Source organism: Canis lupus, chromosome Y (genome assembly GCF_048164855.1).
Source record: "Canis lupus baileyi chromosome Y, mCanLup2.hap1, whole genome shotgun sequence".
Taxonomy (NCBI): domain Eukaryota; kingdom Metazoa; phylum Chordata; class Mammalia; order Carnivora; family Canidae; genus Canis; species Canis lupus.
Window position 1 is genome coordinate 900,990 of NC_132877.1, and position 22,649 is coordinate 923,638.

General features: G+C 60.9%; 1 protein-coding gene across 2 annotated transcripts; it reads left to right on the forward strand.

The window, feature by feature from the left end:
• The first annotated feature begins 7,414 nt into the window (after window positions 1-7,414).
• On the forward strand, window positions 7,415-18,602 carry LOC140629134 (A-kinase anchor protein 17A-like). 2 transcript variants are annotated; one of them, XM_072818624.1, is made up of 5 exons: window positions 7,415-7,510; window positions 11,366-12,143; window positions 12,634-12,782; window positions 15,267-15,507; window positions 16,682-18,602. In XM_072818624.1, the coding sequence occupies exons 2-5, from the start codon at window positions 11,382-11,384 to the stop codon at window positions 17,627-17,629; spliced, it is 2,100 nt and encodes a 699-aa protein (XP_072674725.1). In that variant the 5' UTR covers window positions 7,415-7,510; window positions 11,366-11,381; the 3' UTR covers window positions 17,630-18,602. The 2 variants fall into 2 exon arrangements, with proteins under 2 accessions (XP_072674725.1, XP_072674724.1); XM_072818623.1 differs by having other exon boundaries at window positions 7,423-7,564.
• The last annotated feature ends 4,047 nt before the right edge of the window (window positions 18,603-22,649 follow it).

The window sequence follows — 22,649 nt, forward strand, 5'->3', positions numbered from 1 at the left end:
GTGGATGGACCGTGAACATACGACGCTCATGAGAGAAGCCGGACACACGAGGGCTGCACGGCGTCTGATTCTATTGACATGAAATGTCCAACACAGGTGAATCTAGGGCAGAAAAAAGTGATTTACTGACTGCCAGGCGCTGGGGAGTGGGACGGGGAGAGACTGCCTAATGCGGATGGGGGGTGTCCTTTGGGGACATGAGAATGTTCTGGAACTAAGTAGAGCCGGTGGTTGCACAACCGGGAGCATGTGCGCTAAATGCCATTGCACCGTTCACTTCAAGATGGTGAATTTTATGTGACGTAAACTCCACCTCCGCCCAGAAAAATACCCGTTTGAAGATAACCGGGCTGACGCCTTTGGGACTGGGGCCAAGGGAGGAGGGCTCCTGTTTGTGCCACTGATAAGACTTTTTTTTTCTTTCCTATTCTCCAATCTCCAAAAGGGTTTCCGAGAAGGCTGAGTGGGCCAGGTGTGATTGCAAGCATGCAGGTGGTGCATGCTTTGGTAAAGTTGCTGAATTGTTTCTGCTGCCTTCACGAGGGGAGGGGAGGCCTGTGATGGTTGCCCGCCTGGCACCGAGGCTCATAGGTATTTATTAGGAAGAAATGACTGAGATGTGGAGCTTGTGAAGGGCACCGTGCTTCCATGGACAACTGTCCCAGGGAGAAGATCCTGCTCCTGTTGGGCTTTGTGGGCCAGCTGATCCACCATTGTCCCCTTGCTGCATGGCCAGCTTGCCCTCCCAGGGCAGGTCTCCACTGGCCTTCCACACACAAGGGAAAAAGCAAGGAGGTCAGGTTTTGTTCCTCCAGCTGCCCAGGATGGGAGGGTCATGCTGTGAGTACCAGGAGACTGGCCAGTTTATGGAGGGACATGGGCATGGAGTCCTGGCCACGCTGGCTGCTGAGCCCTGCTACATGGAAGGAGGGAGTGGGGACGTGGTGGCCAACACCCCTCCCAGCTCTACATGTACCTGGGATTCAGCATGAGAGTCTTGTCACGGTGGCCACACAATGCCTGGTGACTGATAAGGTGACAAGCAACCGGAAGAAGGCAGGAAATGAACCAGCCACACCTTCCCTCCTCATGCTGGGGAGCGGAACACCCACGGAAGCCCCACCTTGAATGTTGGCTACCCAGCGTCCTGCAAGCCTTGGTAACCGACATGTGAGAGCAACCCAGCTACTGCGCCAAACAAATAACACATGGACTCTCTGTGTGCCGAGTGCATCTCCTTGGGGAAGGCGATGCAAACAAGCGCCCCGGACGCGCTGACCAACGCAACGATGATCCCCTCACACGCTGCTGAGAACAACAAATGCGGTTACAGACATTGGCGATGAGCTAAACATTGCTGTTTGGAATAGGGATGGGACCCGCGAGGTGGATTGATTAAGCATGAGAGGTTGATGGTCATTGGGTCGAGAGAAATTGTCCAACGTGGACATTCTTTCAGTTGAAACACGAAATAGGTGACGAAGGAGGGTTTGAGAAATATGTGTGATGAGCATGCTTCCCGTTAAAGTCAAGAGGGTAGAAATGTAAATCTGGAAGGACAGATTGGTGGATGGATGGATGGATGGATGGATGGATGAATGGTTGGATAGATGGGTGGGTGGATGCAGAGATGGGTGAGTGGATGGATGGGTGGATGGATGGATGGAAGGGTGGATGGATGGATGGATGGATGAGATGGATGGATGGGCGGATGGATGGATGGGTGGATGGATGGGCGGATGGATGGATGGGTGGATGGATGCATGGATGGATGGATGATGGATGGATGGAGGGGTAGATGGATGGATGGATGATGGATGGATAATGGATGGACGGATGGATGAGTATATGGATGGATGAGTGGGTGGATGCATGGATGCATAGATGGGTGGATATGAGTGGATGGAGAGTGCAGAGGTTGCCAGAGCCCTGACATTGGATCCTACCTCAGTTATCTGGTCACTGGAATTTTCAGTGATGTCTCAGGCTTGGACCCTGCCTACGGGTCTCCCTGGTAGGCCTTCTTTGTTGGAGGCCTCATAATGGGGCTGCTCTCCTGGGCCTCTCGCAATGGTCACTTGTCACTTGAACTTTCCAGGTGGCCCATCCCTGCACAGTTTGCTCTGAAGGCCACACTCCTTCCTGGTTCAGTTCTCGCTAGCCTGGCATCTTACATGCTATTCTGGATCATACCCCAATGACCCTAAGGAGAGAAAAGCAGAAGTCCTGTACGCTGGTGAGAAGTACGAGGACACCATTTCTATCAAAGGAAGGGACACTTCTATATCTTGGTTTTGCATATTTATCTCTTGTTCTGAGGCTGCCCTTTGATCTGATCTCTACATCTGATTTTTCTACTCCTCTTTCAAGAAATCACAGAGAAGCACTAAAGCCGTATTTGAACCCATGTAGAAAAACCCAAGGCATGAAGACACCAAACCCATGTCTCTAAAGCAGGAACAAACCATGTAGGAAATGTAGAGTCAGTCTTAGAACGAACAGAGGGGGACACTCTGCGAACAAACATTCAGGTCCAGGAAGCACCACGTTTCTCTGTACGATCTGGACAGGCCACGTGGGTGAGGGGATGTAGGGGTTAAGTTGGGCTTAAAGCAGTGAGACACAACCACAGCCTCCACCTGGATGCGGAGAGCTGGTTGTGGGTTCAGCTTTGCCCCTAGACCCACAAGAGCTCCATTCTGCGTGGGAGCCCGCAGGAGGTTTGTAGGATCTTTCTCATGGAATGTCAGTCCTCCAAGCATATTCAAGCACACCCCACTCCCCAGTACCTGCCTAGGGGAAACCACTCTGCCCCCAGAGGCCAGGATACCCTCAACTTCCTTCAACAAGCTGTCGTGCACATCCGCCCTTAAGGCTTCTGCTGTGATCTCTTGAGGGGACCCCTCCCTGTCCTAGCCATGCTTTATTTCACATCTCCTTTCAAACTGCTTACCATAAATTGTAGGACTTGTGCACTTTGTTTTCATGTGGTGAAGACTCAGCCTGACATAAAAGGAGGTCTGGTCTCTGCCCCGGCTCCTGGTAGGTGATGTCCAGGCCACGGCATGTCCTGTCCTGTCTTTGTTTGCCTGGGAGCTTTGATCACTTGACCATATAGTGATGTGGTTTATGATGAGGGCTTCGAGACATGCTTTATTAGTCTTAACCTCCAAGAGGGTGTGAAGACTGAAGATATTATCGTGAACCTCCAGAAGGAGGTGAGACTAAAGGTCAGCCACAACGAGAGTATCAAGTGTTTTTTTTGTTTTTTTGTTTTTTTTAACTGATGGCAAGGCTCAGGTGATCTTCCTAGGTTGGCAATATCCCACGCAACTTGTCACAGATCGACGCTAGTATAGATGGATGGGTAGATACGTGGATGGATGGGTGGATGCATGAATTGCTGGATGGATGGATAGATGGATAATTGAATTGTTGGATAGATGAATGGATGGATTGATAATTGAATGGGTGGATGGATCGAGGGAGAGATGGTTGAATTGGTAGATGGAAGGATGGATGGCTTAGTTCACTGTCTCAGGGTTGCAGCTCCAATGTCACGGTTCTTCCTCCTCCTGGACTCACTCAGATCTCCGGATCTTACTGGGCAGTTCCATCAGGGCTTCAGGCATCTCCAAACCAACATCATCCCAACTGGACTCACCTGCCTCCTTCCTGCGCCAAACAGAGCCTTCTCCTAATTGATTTTCCTATGATGGAGTGTATGTCGTCAGTCTCACCCAGTGGCCAGAGCCGGGGACCTCGGGGTGATTCTTATCCTTCCTACCCACGACCCCTGCAATTCAGCTGGACACCTTTAATTTAGCTACAAGTCCTCTATCCTTCTTCATCCCCCTTTCTCCATCTTTTCCAGTGCCATGGTTCCACCACCCCCAAGTGCTGTTGCACACTCTGAAGTCACCATGGAATACCAAACCATCACAACACTGGGAGCCTATGACATATCTGCAACATGCCATCTTCCTGTAATGTCGCCTCCTCTTGGGTGAGTACAATGATGCCTGACTCAGCGTAGGGGTGCAATATGTGGCTGACTCAGAACCCTGTATGTGTGCATTGAGCTGCTTCCCATTCTCATAATTAATGCTGCCAGAAGCATTAATTGCACATATGCTTTGTATACCTTAAAAATATATATATATGTTTAATCCAGATACCCCTGATACGTGAATGTGCTGCACATACTTATATAAGTATCTGGGTATGTACAGACATACGTGCAATATAACTTGCACATGTTTCTTTGTATACCCACAGGGAATAATCCTCTGGGATGAATTACCAGCAATGGAATTGCCAAATCGAAGAGAATGTGGGCACAGTAGAAATGGTAATTAGTAGACATTGTTCAATTTCCTTTGGAAAATCAGGGAAGTTAACATACCCAACACCAGCAGAGGAGAGCGTGACGTTCCCACACGGCCTCCCCCTCATGGTGCGGAGACAACAGAATTCCCTTTTCTTTTTATCTTGCTGCTTTAGAACTAGTCAGGCACTTGTTGAGTTAAAAGTTCTGGGATCGATAGAGAACTTTCCAGGAAGAGCACGAGTTGCCTAGGGTGGATTTCGTAAATAGGGTAACGTTCATGGGAAACCACTGGACAGGTCTCTGCTGAGGATGGATGAGGGATTAACTAAGTGACCCTCAAGACCTTGGCTTCCAACCACACTAGAGGATTAAAACGGCAGAGCTCCCACCAGTGTTCGTTAGGGTGCTGGGTGCGCCACCTGGTGGAAAGGAGTTGTTTTGAATTAAGGCTTCAGAGGCATGATTTATGAGGTAGAGGGAGGGACAGAGGGAGGGCTGGCTGTATAAATTGTTGGATGGTGGAATGGAGATGTCAGTGAGGGGGTGGATAAATGGGTAGATGGGTTGTTGGATGGATAGATGGGCTGATGGATGCATAGATGGTGGATGGATGGATACGTGGCTTGATGGATGGATAGATGGGTGGATGGATGGATAGAGGGGTGGATGGATGGATAGTCAGCTCTAACCCAGCATGACTGGTGTCCTTATGAAGAGCAGAGGCCTAGAGACAGACACACACGGAGGGAAGATGTCAACCAGCACTGGGGACGGTGGGGTCTCACTGGAGACACCGGGCTGTCTTATAAGCTAACTGGTTACTAGCAGAACTCAGTTCCCTGTGGTGGGAACGGTGACACCTTCACCTCCTAGAGGCCACCCGGCAGTTCCTGCCAAATGATCTTCTCCATAAGGCGGTTTGATTCTTTTTTAGGGCAAGCAGGCTGTGTCTCAGCTGCTGCAGATCTCACGCCTGTCTTAATCCTGACTTCTACACCTGATTGGGCCAGGCTCACCCAGGACGGATTTTTGCTTCTGATTAGCTTGCACGAACTCATTACGGACTTTAATGACAACTGCAAAATGCCTTCACCTTCGGCATAGCACCCCGGGAGCGAATCCCATCATCCTGCCAGCCTTCATCCTCACTCAGCGAGGGTAACTTATGCAGCTATGCTCTCACCATACTAGTGCACTAGGGCAGAGCTGCAGGTATTAGGGACTTTGTTTCTCTATTTCTGAGGTGCATCCAGAAGAGGGGTATCTTGCTCAAACACAGAAGAGGTTTCCTTGAACTTTTTTTTTTTTTTTTTAATTCTTACAACCGCGTCTTAGGTGTGCCGGTCCTGAAAGAGTATCTCATTTCTCAATTTGCTTTGCAAATGCTTCAGAGAACAGAGAGGAAAAACAGTTTCCAAATTTAACAGTTCCCCGGGGAAACGCGCCATCGACTCGCAAGCAGCCTTGGGGAGAAGGTTTTAACGAGAATCCCAAGCACCTCTCCATTCCCAACACGGAGGAGGAGTTATATAAGGACGGCAAAGCCGCACCTCCCACCCAGAAGCCTGTCTGGGTTCAAAGACTGGTCCCCACTCCCGCCCCTCCCCAACCCGGGGCCCACAGACCCTCTGTGTCGTCCTCTCCAGGGGTGCATGATCATGTTCGCTGTCATGGGCGGCTTATGAACAGCACGGTGTGACTCACACGCAGAAGACACCCAGACGACGTGACTCACACCTACCAGACACCCAGAGAGCCAGGAGCCCCACGTGACACCAGGGTCCCTGCACCCACTCCGGCCCCCTCCGAAGCTCAGGTTTTGGCACCTGTGCAAACGACAGAGGATCTGTGTGCTTGCTCTGCCACCCTGGATTTTCACTTGGCGGTCTTGTGACATACTTTTTTTTTCCCCCTTAAGATTTTATTTATTTGATAGAGCGAGACTGAGAGTGTGTGACGAGGGGGGCGGAGGAGAGAGAGAGGGAGAAGCAGGATGGCCCGCTGAGCATACAGCCTGCCCACCCGGGGGGGGGGGAGGGGGGCTTGACCCCATGATCCCCAGATCATGACCTGAGCTGAAAACAAGAGTTGGAGGCTCACCAGGCCGGAGCCACCCACGTGCCCCTCCCTCAACACCTGCCTCATACAGTGTCTCGCCTACTGTGGGAGCTTAATGTGTTAACTTAATGCATCATTTACAGATACGCGTGTCAAAGATCATGACATATTACACATTGAAAGTATTTTATGTGGATTTGCAAGTTTTATAATGAGCATATGCATGTGCATAAATATGTTCATTTAAATAAACAGGTGAGGGATCCCTGGATGGCGCAGCGGTTTGGCGCCTGCCTTTGGCCCAGGGCGCGATCCTGGAGACCCGGGATCGAATCCCACGTCGGGCTCCCGGTGCATGGAGCCTGCTTCTCCCTCTGCCTGTGTCTCTGCCTCTCTCTCTCTCTGTGACTATCACAAATAAATAAATACCTTAAAAAAAAAATTAAAAATAAATAAATAAATAAATAAACAGGTGAAATAAAAACGTTCACTTAAAATACTTTAAATCTTTAAGAAACAAATCATATTTCAAAGTGAATTGTGTGTCAGAACAAACTACACGAGGAGGAGAGACGCGAGGGCGCTAAAGCACGAAGACGTGGGTGTCTATCCCGTTACATACTTCGACGTGGTTACATTGTAACTTCAATTCCGCAATCCAGACGCGTAGTAAATAATAGTAACTAAGTAGTAAATAAGTGAGCTCCGCGTTGACCGTGCGGCGCGGCGGCAGGCGGTGCGTGGTCCCGACAGCGCGAGGGGCCCGGCGCGGCCCGTGCACCTGCCGCAGAAGCGCGGCCCAGGTGAGGCCTCCGGCTGGACGCGGGCACAGCTGGCGCCTGGGGGGCGGGGCGGACTCGCGCACGCGCAGTGCCAAGCCCGGGCCGGCCCGCCCCCCCCTCGCGGGGGCCCCCCGGAAGTCCCGCCTCCGGGGCGGGGCCAGGCCCGGCAGACGAAACGGGGAGCCGCCGCGCGGCCGCTTCCGCGGCCACGAGCGCCGGAAGCGGAAGTGCGTCACGGGGGCGGGCGGCGGCGACGGCGAGTGGCGTCGGGGGCGCCTCCGGCGGAGGGTGGCGGCGCCGGGCGGAGAGGCCGCGGCTGCGGGGTCGTCGCGGGTCGGCGGTGAGCTCGGGCCTGGGCGGCGGTGGCCGGGGGCGCAGGCGGAGCCCCGCGCCGGTGAGCGACACCCCGTGACCAGCCGTTTCCGCGGACGGGGCCGGGGCTTCCGGCGGGGGGGGGGCTGGGGTCGCTGAGGGCGGGGGGCAGCGGGGGCACCGAGGGGGAGGGGCGCTCTGCGGGCCGGGGGTCCGGGGGTCCGGGGGCCGTCTGCGAGGGCACCGGGGGCACCGAGGGAGGGGCGAGGGGTCTCGGTGCCCGGCGGGGGGCACCGGGGGCACGGGGACGGGGTCTGGGGGCCCCGGGGGGCAGCCGGGGACCGGGGTCTGCGAGGGCGGGGGCTCCGGGGGCAGCCGGGAACCAGGTCTGCGAGGGCGGAGGGCACCGGGGGCACCCACGGGAGGGTCTGCCGGGTCTGGGGGCTCCGGGGGGCAGCCGGGGACCGGGGTCTGCGAGGGCGGGGGCTCCGGGGGCAGCCGGGAACCGGGGTCTGCGAGGGCGGAGGGCACCGGGGGCACGCACGGGAGGGGTCTACCGGGTCTGCGAGGGCGGGGGCTCCGGGGGGCTCCGGGGGCAGCGAGGGGACGGGCGCTCCGGGGGCTGGGGCTTCCGGGGGTGGGCCGGGGTCACCGGGGGGAGCGGGGGGAGCGGCGAGGGGTCTGGGTGCTCCGGTCGGGGAGCCGGGGTCTGCGAGCGCGGGGGCCCGGGGGGCAGCGAGGGGAGGGGTGCATGGGCGCAGGGGCTTCCGGGGGGTGGGCCGGGGTCTACGGGTTCTGGGTGCTGCGGGGCCGGGGCTTCCAGGGAGGCCGGGGTGTGCGACGGCGGGGCGGGGACCGGGGGCACTGCGGGGAGGGGTGTGCGAGGTCTGGGCGCTGCGGGGGCGGGGCTTCCAGGGGCGGAGTCTGCGGGGGCCCTGGGGGCCCCGGGGGGAGGGGCCTCCTAGTCTCGGTGCTGCGGGGGGTCCGCGGTCGGCTACGGCGGAGACACGGTGGGGGGAGGGATCTGCGGGGTCTGGGTGCTGCGGGGACCGAGCTTCCAGGGGGCGGGGTCAGCGGGGGCACGGGAAGGGCCTGCGAGGTCTGGGTGCTGCGGGGGCGGGGCTTCCGGGGGCGGAGTCTGCGGGGCACCGGGGGAGGGGCCTGCGGGGGCGGAGTCTGCGGGGGGGCCCCCGGGGCACAGGGGCAGGGGCCTACGAGGTCTGGGCGCTGCGGGGGCGGGGCTTCCAGGGGCGGGGCTTCCAGGGGGCGGGGTCTGCGGGGCACCGCGGGGGGGCCTACGAGGTCTGGGTGTCCCGGGGGCGGGGCTTCCAGGGGCACGGAGCGGGGCCTACGGAGCGGGGCCTACGGGGCGGGGCTTCCAGGGGGCGGGGTCTGCGAGGTGTGGGAGCTCCTGGGGCCCCGGCGTGGAGGGCTGCCGGGGCCGCTGGGTAGGACGTCAGCCTCGGTGGGGCAGGGGGTCGTTGCGGAGGGGTGGGCTGGGACCTGGACGACCAGCGGCCCCGGGGCCGTGTGTGCAGGGGGCCGGGCTCCGGGGGCTGCGGATGGCCTGGGGGCGGCGTCGGCGTCACGGATGGCCTGGGGCCCTGAGGACGTTAGGGGGTGTGGGGGTGTCTGCGGGGCTGGGGGTGCTGAGACGACGGGGTCCAGAGAGCCTAGGAGCTGCGGGGAGCGGGGAGGGGGCGTCGGGGCGGGGCGGGGCGGGGCGGGCGGGTCCGGAGTCTGCGAGGGCGGCGGGCACTTGGGTGGGTGGTTGGGCTGGGGTTTGCTGGCCGGGTGCTGGGGGGGCGGGGGGAGGGGGAGGGGATCTGCGAGGCCGGGGTTCCCCGAGCAGGGGGCCTAGATAGCAGGGCGCTGCAGTCGGGGAAGGGCAGGGGCTGGGTGCGGGGGACGTACGGCAGGCGAGGGTCTGCGGTGCAGGGCTGGACTCAGGGTTAGGGGCTCTGCGGCGTGGCTGGGGGCTCCGTGGAGCCGGGAGGGGGGGCTGCGGCTGGAGGCCTGGGGGCACCAGTCTCGTGGGGCTGCGGGAGGGGGCGGGGCTCCGAGGGCTGCTGTCTGCGGGTCTCCGGCGGTTACAGGGGCCGGCCCGGGTCCTGGGGGCTGTGGGCTGGAAGGGGGTCATGGAGTGTGGGCGTGACGGCGGGGTCAGGTCGGGGCGGGGGGCTGCGGACAGCACGGGTACTGCAGTGGGGGGCAGGCCGTGGGGGACACAGGGGCTGCTGCTGCTACACAGGCTCAGAGTCCTGGGGGCTGCCCTGGTGCCCTAGACGCTGGGGTAAAGGGCCGGTGTCGCAGGCTGTCCCGGGGCTTGGGGAGCCTGGGGAGCTATTGGTGGGAGCGGCTGGCAGTGACGCATTGAAGGACGTGCTGGGGGCGGGGCACAGGGACGGGCCGGGGCAGCCACCAGGGATGGGGGTTACGGGGACGGCCCTGGGGTACCCGGGTCATGGAGTGGGTGTGGATGGTGCTGTTGGGGGGGGCACTGCCCCGTCTGCTCAGGCTCCCGGATGGCCCTTGCTGTCCTGGGCAGACGTCTGGGGTCTCAGCCAGCACCAGAGCCCCTCAACCCCAAGACCGGCCTGGGGGCTCCTCTGCCCTGCACCCCCCTGTGTGCGGGTCACTGCCCTACTGTACGCACCCCCCCCTGTGTTGGGCTCCCCCCAGACCAGGCTGGGGGCTCCTCTGCCCTGCAGCTGCTCCTGTGTGGGGGTCACTCCCCTACTGTACCCCCCCCCCCCAGTGTGGGGCTTCCCCCTAGACCAGGCTGGAGACTCCTCTGCCCTGCACCCCCTGTGTGGGGTTCACTGCTCTACTGCAACCTCTGGTGTAGGGCTCCCCCCTAGACCGGGCTGGGGGCTCCTCTGCCCTGTAGCTGCTCCTCTATGGAGGTCACTGTCCTACTGCACCCTCCCGTGTGGGGCTCCCCTCTAGACCAGGCTGGGGACTCCTCTGCCCTGCAGCTGCTCCTCTGTGGGGGTCACTCTCCTACTGCATTTCTGCAGTATGGGGCTCCTCCTAGACCAGGCTGGGAGTCTCTGCCTTGCAGCTGCTCCTGTGTGGGAGGTCACTGTCCTACTGCACCCCCCTAGACTGGGCTGGGGGCTCCTGTGCCCTGCACACCCCGCCCCACCTGAGCCTCAGGGCCTGTGGGGAAGCTTCCCAGCCCGTGGGTGTCAGCGGAGGCAGCCACCTGTACCGTTTGGGCTCGTGCCTGCAGCTCGGATCTCTCCGGAAGCCGCGCACTGGTCCGAGCAGAAGGGGGGGCTCAGAGAGGGTGCAAGAGGACGGGTGCCCACAGGGAGCCCCAGCTGTGCAGGGGCCCTTGTGCTTGTCCCTTGATGGCGGGTGCGGAGGGAACGGGAGTCCATGGGGCAGTTGTCGGTGGATGTGTCAGCCGGGAACTTCCTTCCTGCTTCCTCCGGGCCACCACCTGCGCACACCCTCCTCCGGCTGCAGCCGAGCGCCTTCCTGCCCCTTCCTGCCCCTTCGTGCCCCTTCCTGCCCCAGCCTCTGAGCCTGCAGCCCGGGGGACCTGGGTGCTGCTCCCAGCCCGCATGTCGCCCGTGGACGGCAGTGGGAGCCCCTAGCAGTGTTGGTCCACGGCCCTGGGAGCCCCGCTGCTGCTGCTGCTGGGCACCCACAAAGGCTGGTGCACTCGGCTGCTCTTAGAGGTTCTCGTCAGCCTGGTTTCCTCTGATTAAAAAACACAAAACATGAGGGCAGGTGACGGCGTGTTTTAGTGCAGCAGACAGGTGTGCCCGTGGCACGGCAGAGAAGCACGCCGGTGTCCGCAGGCCTGCCGTGGGGCCGGGCGCGTGCACGCTGCTCTCCGCGCCCACCCTGACCGCCCGTGTCTGTGTTTCAGGCCCGAGGTCCCGGCTATGGCCGCAGCTACCATAGTCCACGACACGTCTGAGGCGGTGGAGCTGTGCCCCCCGTACGGCCTGTACCTGAAGCCCATCACGAAGATGACCATCAGCGTGGCGCTCCCGCAGCTGAAGCAGCCCGGGAAGTCCATCTCCAACTGGGAGGTGATGGAGAGGCTGAAGGGCATGGTGCACAACCACCAGTTCTCCACGCTGCGCATCTCCAAGAGCACCATGGACTTCATCCGCTTCGAGGGCGAGGTGGAGAACAAGAGCCTGGTCAAGTCGTTCCTGGCCTGTCTGGATGGCAAGACCATCAAGCTCAGCGGCTTCTCCGACATCCTCAAGGTGCGCGCCGCCGAGTTCAAGATCGACTTCCCCACCCGCCACGACTGGGACTCTTTCTTCCGTGATGCCAAGGACATGAACGAGACGCTGCCCGGGGAGCGGCCGGACACCATCCACCTGGAGGGGCTGCCCTGCAAGTGGTTCGCCCTCAAGGAGTCGGGCTCCGAGAAGCCCAGCGAGGAGGTCCTGGTCAAGGTGTTTGAGAAGTTCGGGGAGATCCGGAACGTGGACATCCCCATGCTGGACCCCTACCGCGAGGAGATGACCGGGCGCAACTTCCACACCTTCAGTTTCGGGGGCCACTTGAACTTCGAGGCCTACGTGCAGTACCGCGAGTACGTGGGCTTCATCCAGGCCATGAGCGCCCTGCGCGGCATGAAGCTCATGTACAAGGGGGAGGACGGAAAGGCCGTGGCGTGCAACATCAAGGTGAGCCCCCGCCGGGCCGCCTGCTGCGGGCGGTGGGGGGCAGCGTGCCCCTCGTGTGGCATGCGGCTCCGGGTGTGGGCAGGCGCACAGGCGGCCCTGCGGAGGAGCCAGGCTGCGGGGGCCCTCGGCGGCGGAGGGGGGCCTGTGGCGGCCGGCTGGTGGTGCAGGTCCAGGGGACGGAGGGGCCCTGCTGGGGGGGAGGGGAACACACTGTCCCTGAGGAGCATGACGGGCTTCCCTGCCAGCAAACGGGGCAGGCCAGCCGTGTCTCAGAGCGCGCGCCCCGCTGGCATCCCGGCTTCACACGGGAGCGCAGGGCAGAGTATCACTGGCCCTGTGTGTTCGCGTGTCCGAGGCACGCCTGCCTGTGGACCCCACGTCCTGGGTGGGGCCACCTGTGGGGGCGGGGTTCCCTGCTCGTGAGCGGAGCCGCCTGGGGCCGCCTGTCCTGTGGCGCGCCCGTGGGTCACTGCGCTCTCTTCTCTCGAAGGTTTCCTTCGACTCCACCAAACACCTGAGCGACGCCTCCATTAAGAAGCGGCAGCTCGAGAGGCAGAAGCTTCAGGAGTTGGAGCAGCAGAGGGAAGAGCAAAAGCGCAGAGAGAAAGAGGCCGAGGAGAGGCAGCGAGCGGAGGAAAGGTGTGTGTGCACACGCGAGGGCTGTACACGGCCCCTGGATGCCCGCTGTGTGCGTGAGTCTGTGTGCAGGTGTGAGCACGTGCCCGCTGGGGGCCTGGACGGCGCCTTCTGTGTAGAGCCTCCTGTGGGCGTCGTGTGTGTGTGTGTGCACGTTTGAGTGTGCAGGTGTGAGCATGTGCCTGCCAGGGGCCTGGAGGGCGCCTTCCATGCAGAGTCTCCTGTGGTTGTCGTGTGTGTGTGTGTGTGTGCACATCTCTGTGTGCAGGTGCATGCACGTGCCTCCCAGGGGCCTAGATGGCGCCTTCCATGCAGAGCCTCCTGTGGGTGTCGTGTGTGTGCAGGCTGGATGTGCGTGTGGTGTCCGGGTTCACCTGCGCCTGGTCTTGCGGTTTATCCGTGCGTCGAGCGGACTCCGCGCTCCTCGGCTGCCGCGCGTAGGTTTGCTTCCGTAGCTTCCGCTCTACTGCAGACGGAGGGCCACGCTGCGCACTGCTCCCGCTCCAGCGTCCCGTCGGGGGTGGTGGGTGCAGACCGTGTGCGTCACTGCTGACCCAGCTCCCCTCCCGGATCCCTCCTGGGAGCGTGTGGTGGCGGGGTGGTTGCGGGGCAGTGGGGTGCGTGCTGGCGCGGAGCTGTGCCGTGGACGCCACTCCTGGGGATGTGCTGGGGATGTCACACTGCCCGGCCGCTCCCTGGGTCAGCACCTCTGGGGCCGGGGCGGGAAGGGCACGGGCGGCTCCTCTGACCTCGGCACTATCCCAGCAGCCCAGCCCTTCGCCGTGCGTGTGCCTGCTGATCACGACCCACACGCCCCCAGCGGGCAGGGTTCCCTGTGCGGCCCCACTCCCTGGGTGTTAGTGGTGGGACACGTGCGCACGCGGCCTGAGGACCGGCCTTCCCTGTGTGTGGGCTGCAGGCGAGCTGGGCACACGGGGCTCCCAGACGGGGGGCAGCGCAGGTGCTGCGGGTGCTGCGGTCATGGCGAGCCGCGAAGGGGCAGGGCCGGGGCCTGCAGAGCCTGCTGCTCTGGCCGCTCGCCATCCTCACGTTGGGGCCCCCACCCCTGGAACACGGAGGGTGTGAGTTCTTGGGCTCCGTGGGGTTCGTGTGAGAGGAAGGCCTGTCTGCAGGGGTTGTGCTGAGGCGGTGGCCGGCTGTGTGGAAGCGGCCGCGCCTCGGGGATCTCTGAGCTCCTGACCACCGTCCTCGCTGTCCCGTCTGTGCACGTTTGTCTCTTCTGGAATCTCATTCACGGGGGGTTGCAGGGCACATACTGTTCTGTCTTCAGTGGTTCCCGGAGCAGAACGCCCCCAGAACGTTCCGTGTGACCACACACACGTGTACTCGTCCGTGTTTGCAGAGCCCTAGCGATGGGGGCTGTTACATCTCAGCGTTGCCTGTACCCACAGTTATTCCCTGAACCGGCTGCTGTGTGCACGACCTCCTCTGTGCGCCCCCCATGCTGTCATGGGCTGGCATGCCACTGGGCATTGGGTGTGTCCTGACGCTCCTCTCCACCTCCTGCACTGGCCCCGGGTCCAGCGTTCCTCTCCTGTCCACTTGTGTGGCTTGTGGGGCAGGCACGCTGTGTCTCGGTACTGCCTGGTGATCCTGCCTAGTCGTCCTGCCTAGTAGTCCTGCTTGGTGCTCCCGCCTGGTGCTCTTGCCTAGTAGTCCTGCCTGGTGTTCTTGGCTAGTAGTCCTGCTCAGTGCTCCTACTCGGTGCTCCTGCCCAGTGCTCCTGCTCAGTGTTCCTGCCTAGGGGTCCTCCCTGCTGCTCCCACCTGGTGCTCTTGCCTAGTAGTCCTGCCTGGTGTTCTTGGCTAGTAGTCCTGCTCAGTGCTTCTGCTCGGTGCTCCTGCCCAGTGCTCCTGCTCAGTGTTCCTGCCTGGTGCTCTTGCCTGCTGCTCCTCCCTGCTTCCCTTGCCTAGTAGTCCTCCCTGGTGCTCATGCCTAATGCTCTTGCCTACTAGTTCTGCTTGGTGCTCCTGCCTACTAGTCCTGCCTGGCGCTCTTGCTTAGTGCTCCTGCCTGCTGCTCTTCCCTAGTAGTCCTGCGCAGTGCTCCTGCCCGGTGCTCCTGCCTGGTACTGCATCCCGGGGCCGCTGCTGGCCTCTGGACCTGTGTGTGTGTTGTTCAGACCTGATCTCCCTGTGCCATTAGAGCCACCCCTTCTATTCTGAGGCTTGAGCTTGGTTAGTAGGATACTCCCTCCCAAGGTCCTGAAAATTCTCGCTCCGGCGTGCGCCTGCCCGTTCTCCAGTTCCTCAGATTCCGCAGAAACTTACCACCCGTCCCAGTAGTAGGGGAGTACTCCTGTCCCCCATCCTTATCCACGGGGATGAAGAGAAGGGCGGCGCTTGTGCACGTGCCCCGGTGGCCATGCTGTCCGCGCTTGCCTAGTTGTGCCCGCTGACCGCGTCCTGAGCGCTGACCCGCGGCGCGGCGTAGATGCCTCACGGAGCCCTCATGTATTTTGCGCAGGAAACAGAAGGAACTCGAAGAGCTGGAGAGAGAGAGGAAGCGGGAGGAGAAGCTGCGCAAGAGGGAGCAGAAGCAGCGCGATCGCGAGTTCCGTCGGAACCAGAAGAAGCTGGAGAAGCTGCAGGCGGAGGAGCAGAAGAAGCTGCAGGAGAAGATCAAGCTGGAAGAGCGCAAGCTGCTGCTGGCCCAGCGCAACCTGCAGTCCATCAGGCTGATCGCCGAGCTGCTGAGCAGGGCCAAGGTACGGTGGGCGCGTGGATGGGCGGGCGTGGGGGTCTGGCCAGCGGCCCGGAGCGGGAGGTGGCGGCCGCCGCCCCGTGAGAACGGACGTTTGTGCTCACAGCCACGCCATCGTCGGTAGCTTGTAGCCTTCCTGCCTGGTCCCAGATGCTAGGGTGTGTCGTTGCGCAGAGCTTGTAGCGCCGTGACGAGCGTCACCTGCACTCACGCCTCCCAGACTCGGTCCCCGAAGCCCGCAAGGAGCAGGCACGCAGGGTCACCGTTGCCCGGGCGGCGGGAGTGGCCGAGCTCCCCTAGGCCCCTGCGGATGCCCGCCTGCGGCAGATGCTGTGCCCGGGACCGTCGGGACCGTGGGCTTTGCTCTGACCCCACAGGCCAGCGGCCAGGGGCGGCGGGAGGCTGAGGGCCGAGCCCGCTGCTAGACAGGGCCCGTGCGGCGGCGTCCCTGCGGGGCTCAGCGGGCGCCATGGGGCCTGGTCGGCCCACGTCCCTCGTCCGCGGCCCTGGATCTGACAGGTGTCAGCCGGCGCGCTGCGGATGAGCGCCTCAGAGCTGAGAGCCGCCTCGTTCCTCCCACCCGCTCCTTCCGGAGGCCCGACCGGTAACTCCTGCGAGCCGGGGGCCGGGGACGCGCGGGGACCCCGCCCGGCACTCCTTGTGCTTGGGCAGGCCGCGTGCCCCGCGGAGTCAGGCGCGGGGCGACCCCATAACCTGTTGTCTAATTACAGTTGTGATAAGTCCCCGGGAAGGAGACTGGCAGGCGCGCTGAGACGTGGCAGCTCAGCTCTTGTTTCATGGTGAATATTGAAGACGCTAACCCAGGCCAGGCCCCGCACGTCCCGCGGCGGCCACGGCAGCGTGTGTCCGCCTCGTAATCTCAGCTCCCTGACGCTGGTGACCGCTTGCGACCTCACAGCAGGCCCCGTGTGCGCCTCGGAGGGGCCAGGCCCCACCCGGAATGCCCGCCCCGGGGCTGTGCCACGTAGCTTCGCCTCGGGGTTTCCTTCTCGCTCGGACGCATGACGGCCCGGGCGTGGTAGGGACGGGCGGGCCGCACTCCGGCCGGAGCGTCCACCCGGTACCCCCAGGCCTCAGGGCATCCACAAACCCAGCGCCTCCTGGGAGCGTGTGGGGTGCGCGAGGTACATGTCCGCGTCTTCCCCTTTGTGCTGCAGGCCATGAAGCTGCAGGAGCAGGAGCAGAAGGAGGAGACGCTGCGGCTGCAGCAGCTGGAGGAGAGGCGGCGGCTGCAGGAGGCCGAGCTGCGGCGCGTGGAGGAGGAGAAGGAGCGCGCGCTGGGGCTGCAGCGCAAGGAGCGGGAGCTGCGGGAGCGCCTGCTGAGCATCCTGCTGAGCAAGAAGGCCGACGACCCGCACACGCAGGACGAGCTCGGCGTCTCCCACGCAGACCTGCTGCAGCCCGTGCTGGACATCCTGCAGACCGTGTCGGCCGGCTGCGTGGGCGCGGCCTCCCTGCACCCCCTCGTGGGCCAGCCGCCCCCCGGCACCCCGAGGGAGACCCCGCCCCGGCCGGAGGCCGACAGCACGCCCAAAAATGTGAACGGGAGCCTGGCTGAGGAGGCCCAGTGCAGGGAAGGCCTGAGCGCTCGGCTGGCCGCCGCGGGGGACGGCTCGCCTGAGAAGAGGTGCCCCGGCGTCCTCGCCTGCATTCCCGACAACAACCAGCAACCCAAGGGCGTGCCCGCCGCCTGTGACCAGAGCGTACCCAAAAAGGACACTCGTTCGGAGCAAGACAAGTGCAACCGCGAGCCCAGCGGGAGCCGCGGCCGGTCCAGCGGGGGCCGGGGGGAGGACGACAGACACAAGCGGGAGAGGAGCCGGCCGCGGCGGGCTGGCAGCCGGGAGGACGGGAGGCAGCCGCGGAAGGAGCGGCGGCAGCACAAGAAGCACTCGCGCCAGGACGACAGCCCTCCGCGGCGCAGTGCGAGCCCCGACCACAACCGCTCCCGCAGGTCCCACAGCAGGGAGCGCTCCAGCCGCAGGGAGCGGAGCCGCGACCGCAGGGGCGGCTCGGGCAGGAAGCGCAGCCGCCACCGCCGCAGCGACCGCGACCGGTCGCGCTCAGGGTCCCCCAGCCGGCACCGCAGCACCTGGAACAGGTAATGCAGGGCGTTCCCGCACGTGGCCGTCCCGCGGAGACGAGGCCCTGTGGCGCTCTGGCCCCTCCTCTGCCCGGCCTCCGCAGAGCGCAGCCAGGGGGCCACCGGGCAGGACGGCCGCACCTTGCAAGTGTCCCTTGGTGAGCCTCTGGCGGCCCTTGTGTCGGAACGCGCAGCCCTCAGTCGCTAGCTTTAGTTGTCCCTTCAAACTGTTGATCCGATAGCTTTAACGTCACCGATTCCCTCTCAGTCAGGAAACGCGCTTGCCGAGTGGTGACGAGTGCAGAGCCCCCTGTACACGCAGGCGGAGCAGCGTCTCTGTCCCCTTTGGGGGCACCCGCATGTGCGCTGATTCTCGGGAGGCTGGTTGCACGTCACTGGGGACAGACGGTCACGTATGGACAGACGGCCATGGTCCCACAGGGCCACGAAAATTCGAAAAGGCCCTGCCCTGGTGGTGTGTTTTTTTTTTTTTTTTTTTTTCTTTTTCTTTTGTGATTTTAACTGATTGGGAAGCGCAGTTAGGATGCCAGTAGCACCCGGCGGCGCTGGTGACCCGTCACGTCATGCCTGGAGACCGTGCCAGTCCTTAAGGTCAACACTCAGACGTGCTTTCTAAGGCGTCGGTGCGCGGGGGGCGCCCCCAGCACGGTCCGATGCTCGTTCGCTTCAGAGACGTTCACGTTACAAACTGGTGATTAAGCATATAAAGAAAAAAAAAGGGGGTTGGTTAAAAGCTTTGGTTTCTAGTCGAGGTTAGCGTGTGTGGTTTTTTTAAGAAGCTGTTTTGCTAAATTATTTTTACTTGGAACGTTTCAAACAGATTTAAGGCTAAAAACTTGTTAAATTTTATAATCATTTGCTTCTCCAAGTGAAGCTCAAGAAACACTTAAAAATAGCTGTAATGTTTGCGTTAGGAAAGATGGTGTTTATTCCAGTTTGCATTTTTTTGTGAAATAAAACCTTTTTCCAATGAACTAATATTTTCCAGCCTTTCTGTTTGTTTGTTTAAGCTCTTGGGGCTGCGTTCCTGGGCTGAGCGTAGTTGAGCAGCTCTGACACAGATCGAAATCATCGCTTCCTTTAGAGCCGCTCGCTCGTGGGCAACGATGCACTTCGTAGGGCTGTCGCTGTGAACTCTGCCCGTGGAAGGAGGATCCTGCGTCCTAAGAGGCGTTCGATTTACTGAGCTAGACTCTAGCAGATTCACGAAAGCTAAAGAGCCGCTTTCTAAAGTCAATCAAGGTGAAAGTCGCTCTTTTCTCACCTGGCCTCGTAACAGGCAGGAGTCGGCGCTCCTGCTGGGACTGCAGACGCTAACCATCCCTCCACCCGCCCGTGTGTCGCTAACACGCAGATCTTGTCCGCATGTGGACGGCTGGTCACAGGCCTCCTGCACCCCAGCTCCCTGGCACAAACCGAGATGGACACGGCACACTCGCGTCTTTCTTTCTCTGGCATGGCTCTTATCTTGTCTCTCACCTGCTCAGGTGAGGGTGCAAGATGTGCTCAGGCGCCCAGTGATTGGAAACGCTTCCCGGAAATCCCGTCCGGGTCCCTGTAGCCCAGCCAGCGCTGGACGTTTGTTGGCCCCGTCAGTGGCTCAGAATGTCCTGGGACCGGGTGTTGGGAAGTCTCTGAGGTCAGGGGGAGGTCTCTGAGGTCACGGGGAGTGCTCTATGTGAGCTCAGGGAGGTGGGTTTGGGTTTCGTGACTGATGTTCTCCAGCCGGAGGTCTGTATGCTGGAGGGAGCAACGGTGAGGAGGGGGCTTATGGCAACAGGTGTCGACCTGGAACACGCTGGTGCATTGGGACGAGGAGGGAGGTACAGCTGGGGAGTGTGTGGCCTTCAGGGCGCATGGGATGTATATGTGGCTGGTGGGTGGGGGTGCAGGAGGGCCCCGGGAAGGGTGGAGAATGCCAGCCCCATACCTGCCCGATGGGATGTCATGGGGAGGAGACTCAGGAGTGTGAGTTTTGAAGACCCCATCCAGGGCTCTGCATGTACATCCAGCCCCTGCGGTGCAAGGAAGGCGGGGTGGCCACAGTGCTGTCCAGGCCGGTCCACCCTCGCTGTCCTCCCAGCTGTGGGGTCTGTCAGTGACTGATGAGGGGCGGTGCTGACACCTCCAACCTTAATAGCGGATACAGCACATTCTCCTCGCTTTCCTGTCAGATTTTGCCCTTTGTATTCTGACTCTCTGTTATCGGGTGCGTACAAGTTAACCATGGTACCGTCTTGGGAGAACTGACTCCTTGCTCATTTCTGGCACTCTTTTTATTTATTTATTTATTTTTTTATTCTTGGTAATTTCTTGTTTTGAAGTCTCTGGTGGCAAACGGGGAACAATGGACTCTGTTGGGAAGAGGTGTCCACGATGGTTTACGGGGCAGGAAGGGAGTATTTCCACCCCAGAAGCTTTGTCCTACACACTTGCAGGGCGAGGAGGAAGGGTAGCGTCTGCCTCTCCGTCCGTGTTTGTCCGGGTCTCTGTCATTCACCACATTTTGCCGTTAGCCTCCTTCTGGGCGATCGGCATCATTGTGTTATCGTGAGAACCTTAAAACCGCCTCCTGATCTGTCGTGGTTCCACCCGGGTGGACTTTGGCAAATGGACAGTCGGCTTACTCTGAAACCAGTGGTGACAAAGTACATTCTGGGTCACACCCACACCCACACATGCTGAGGGGTCGATGCCCTGGGGCCTGCAGTGGGGACCTCGGCCACCTCTACCTGTTTGCTGAGAAATTCCCCTGTCCCGAGTGTGCCCCGTGTCATCCCGAGGTACCACTCTTGATACAAACTGCCCCTGGACTTACACCAGGAATGACCGGTGGGGACGGTTTTCATCAGTTGCATCCCGAGGGAGGGATGGGGCCAGGGATGTTCTCTGGACCTGAGGGCAGCGGGGTCTGCGTGGGACCCGTTCTGAAGACCGCAGCCAACATTTCCTTAAAACGTCTACACCAGGAAATGCACTGCTGGCGTTTTGGGGGAAATGTTCAGTAAAATGCATGTTTGGGGAAAGGTTTAAGAAGTGTGCAGGGGATCCCTGGGTGGCTCAGTGCTTTAGTGCCTGCCTTCGGCCCAGGGCGTGATCCTGGAGTCCCGGGATCGAGTCCCGCATCGATCTCCCTGCGTGCAGCCTGCTTCTCCCTCTGCCTGTGTCTCTGCCTCTCTCTCCCTCTCTGTGTCTTTCATGAATAAATAAAAGTCTTAAAAAAACAAAGTGTGCAGGGATGTCTGGAAGAGGCCTGCCCCAGGATGAGGCATGGTTTCAGCCGCAGGTGCACAGCGGCTGCCATCTGCATCCTGCAGTGTAGACGCGTCCTCACAGCCCCCTTCATGCCCAGCTGAAGCACCCGTGCTCCTGTCCGCACCCCTCCAGGAGCCCACCTCCGCTACCCTCCCCGTCAGGCACGGGCCCCAGGCTCACATCACCCCCAGCACCCAGCAGAACGGCCGTGCCTGGCCACGTGTCTCTGTCATACGTGAATCCTGACCCCCAAGGCGGCGGTTATCAGCTGGTGGGCCTTGGGGAGGGGATTTGCTCATGAGGGCCTTGCCCCCACGAACGAGATTAGTGTCCTTACGAGGCCCCAGAGAGCCCCCCGGGCCCTCTCCTGTGTGAGGCCCCGGAATGGGCAGCCATCTGTGAACCAGGAAGCGGGTCCTCACCAGACCGTGAGTCTGCCAGCATCTTGACTCGGACGTCCACACCCCGAACCGTGAGGGATACACGGCTGTTGTTCCCAAGCCCCCAGCCTGTGGCATCGTGATTCCAGCTGCCCCAGCCGACACTGCAGGTGACGAGATGCCACGTGACGGGACAGCACGTGACAGGACGGCAGGTGAAGGGACGCCAGGTAATGGGACTCCAGGGGATGGGATGCCAGGTGATGGGACTCCAGGTGATGGGATGCCAGGTCACGGGACAGCAGGTGACGGAACAGCAGGTGATGGGATGCTGACACCAGGTGATGGGATGCAAGCTGTGATGGGACTCCAGGTGATGGGACACCAGGTAACGAGACTCCAGGTGATGGGATGCCAGATGACGGGATACCAGGTGATGGAACAGTAGGTGATGGAATGCCAACACCAGGTAATGAGACTCCAGGTGATGAGATGCCACATGACAGGACAGCACATGACAGGATGGCAGGTGATGGGACGCCAGGTAACGGGACTCCAGGTGATGGGATGCCAAGTCACAAGACAGCAGGTGACAGAATGGCAGGTGACGGGACTCCAGGTGATGGGACGCTGACACCAAGTGATGGAATGCAAGGTGATGGGACTCCAGGTAATGGGATGCCAACACCAGGTAACGAGACTCCAGGTGACGAGATGCCACATGACAGGACAGCACGTGACAGGACAGCAGGTGATGGGACGCCAGGTAACGGAACTCTAGGTGATTGGACTTCAGGTGATGGGATGCCAACACCAAGTAACGGGACTCCAGGTGATGGGATGCCAGGTCACAGGATAGCAGTTGACGGAACGGTAGGTGATGGGATGCCAACACCAGGTAACGGGACTCCAGGTGATGGGATGCCAGGTGATGGGACGGCAGGTGACAACGGCAGGTGATGGGAAGGTGACACCAGGTGATGGGACAGCAGGTGATGGGACAGCAGGTGACAACATATAATGGGACAGCTGGCGATGGGATGCCAGGTTATGAATGACACAGTAGGTGACAGGACAGCAGGTGACAGGATGTCAGATATCCAGGATGGGACAGCAAGTGATGGGATGCCAGTTGATGGAACAGCCGGTGACAATGCAGTAGGTAGGCCAGGTAATAGGATAGTAGGTGATGGGATGGCAGCTGATAGGACACCTGGTGGCAGGACAGCAGGTGATGGCATGCCAGGTGATGGGACAGTTAGTGATGACACAGCAGGTGACTGGACACCAGGTGACAGGACAGCAAGTGACCAGATCCCAGGTGATGGGACAGCAGATGACAGGATGCCAAGTGACAGGACAGCGGATGGCACAGCAGGTGACGGG

Bases quoted from the DNA above. Each gene is read 5' to 3' on its own strand.
- LOC140629134 (XM_072818624.1), top strand. From the start codon at position 11,382: ATGGCCGCAGCTACCATAGTCCACGACACGTCTGAGGCGGTGGAGCTG. The intron at 12,144-12,633 runs GTGAGCCCCCGC...CTTCTCTCGAAG, and splicing joins CCGTGGCGTGCAACATCAAG to GTTTCCTTCGACTCCACCAA. The intron at 12,783-15,266 runs GTGTGTGTGCAC...TATTTTGCGCAG, and splicing joins AGGCAGCGAGCGGAGGAAAG to GAAACAGAAGGAACTCGAAG.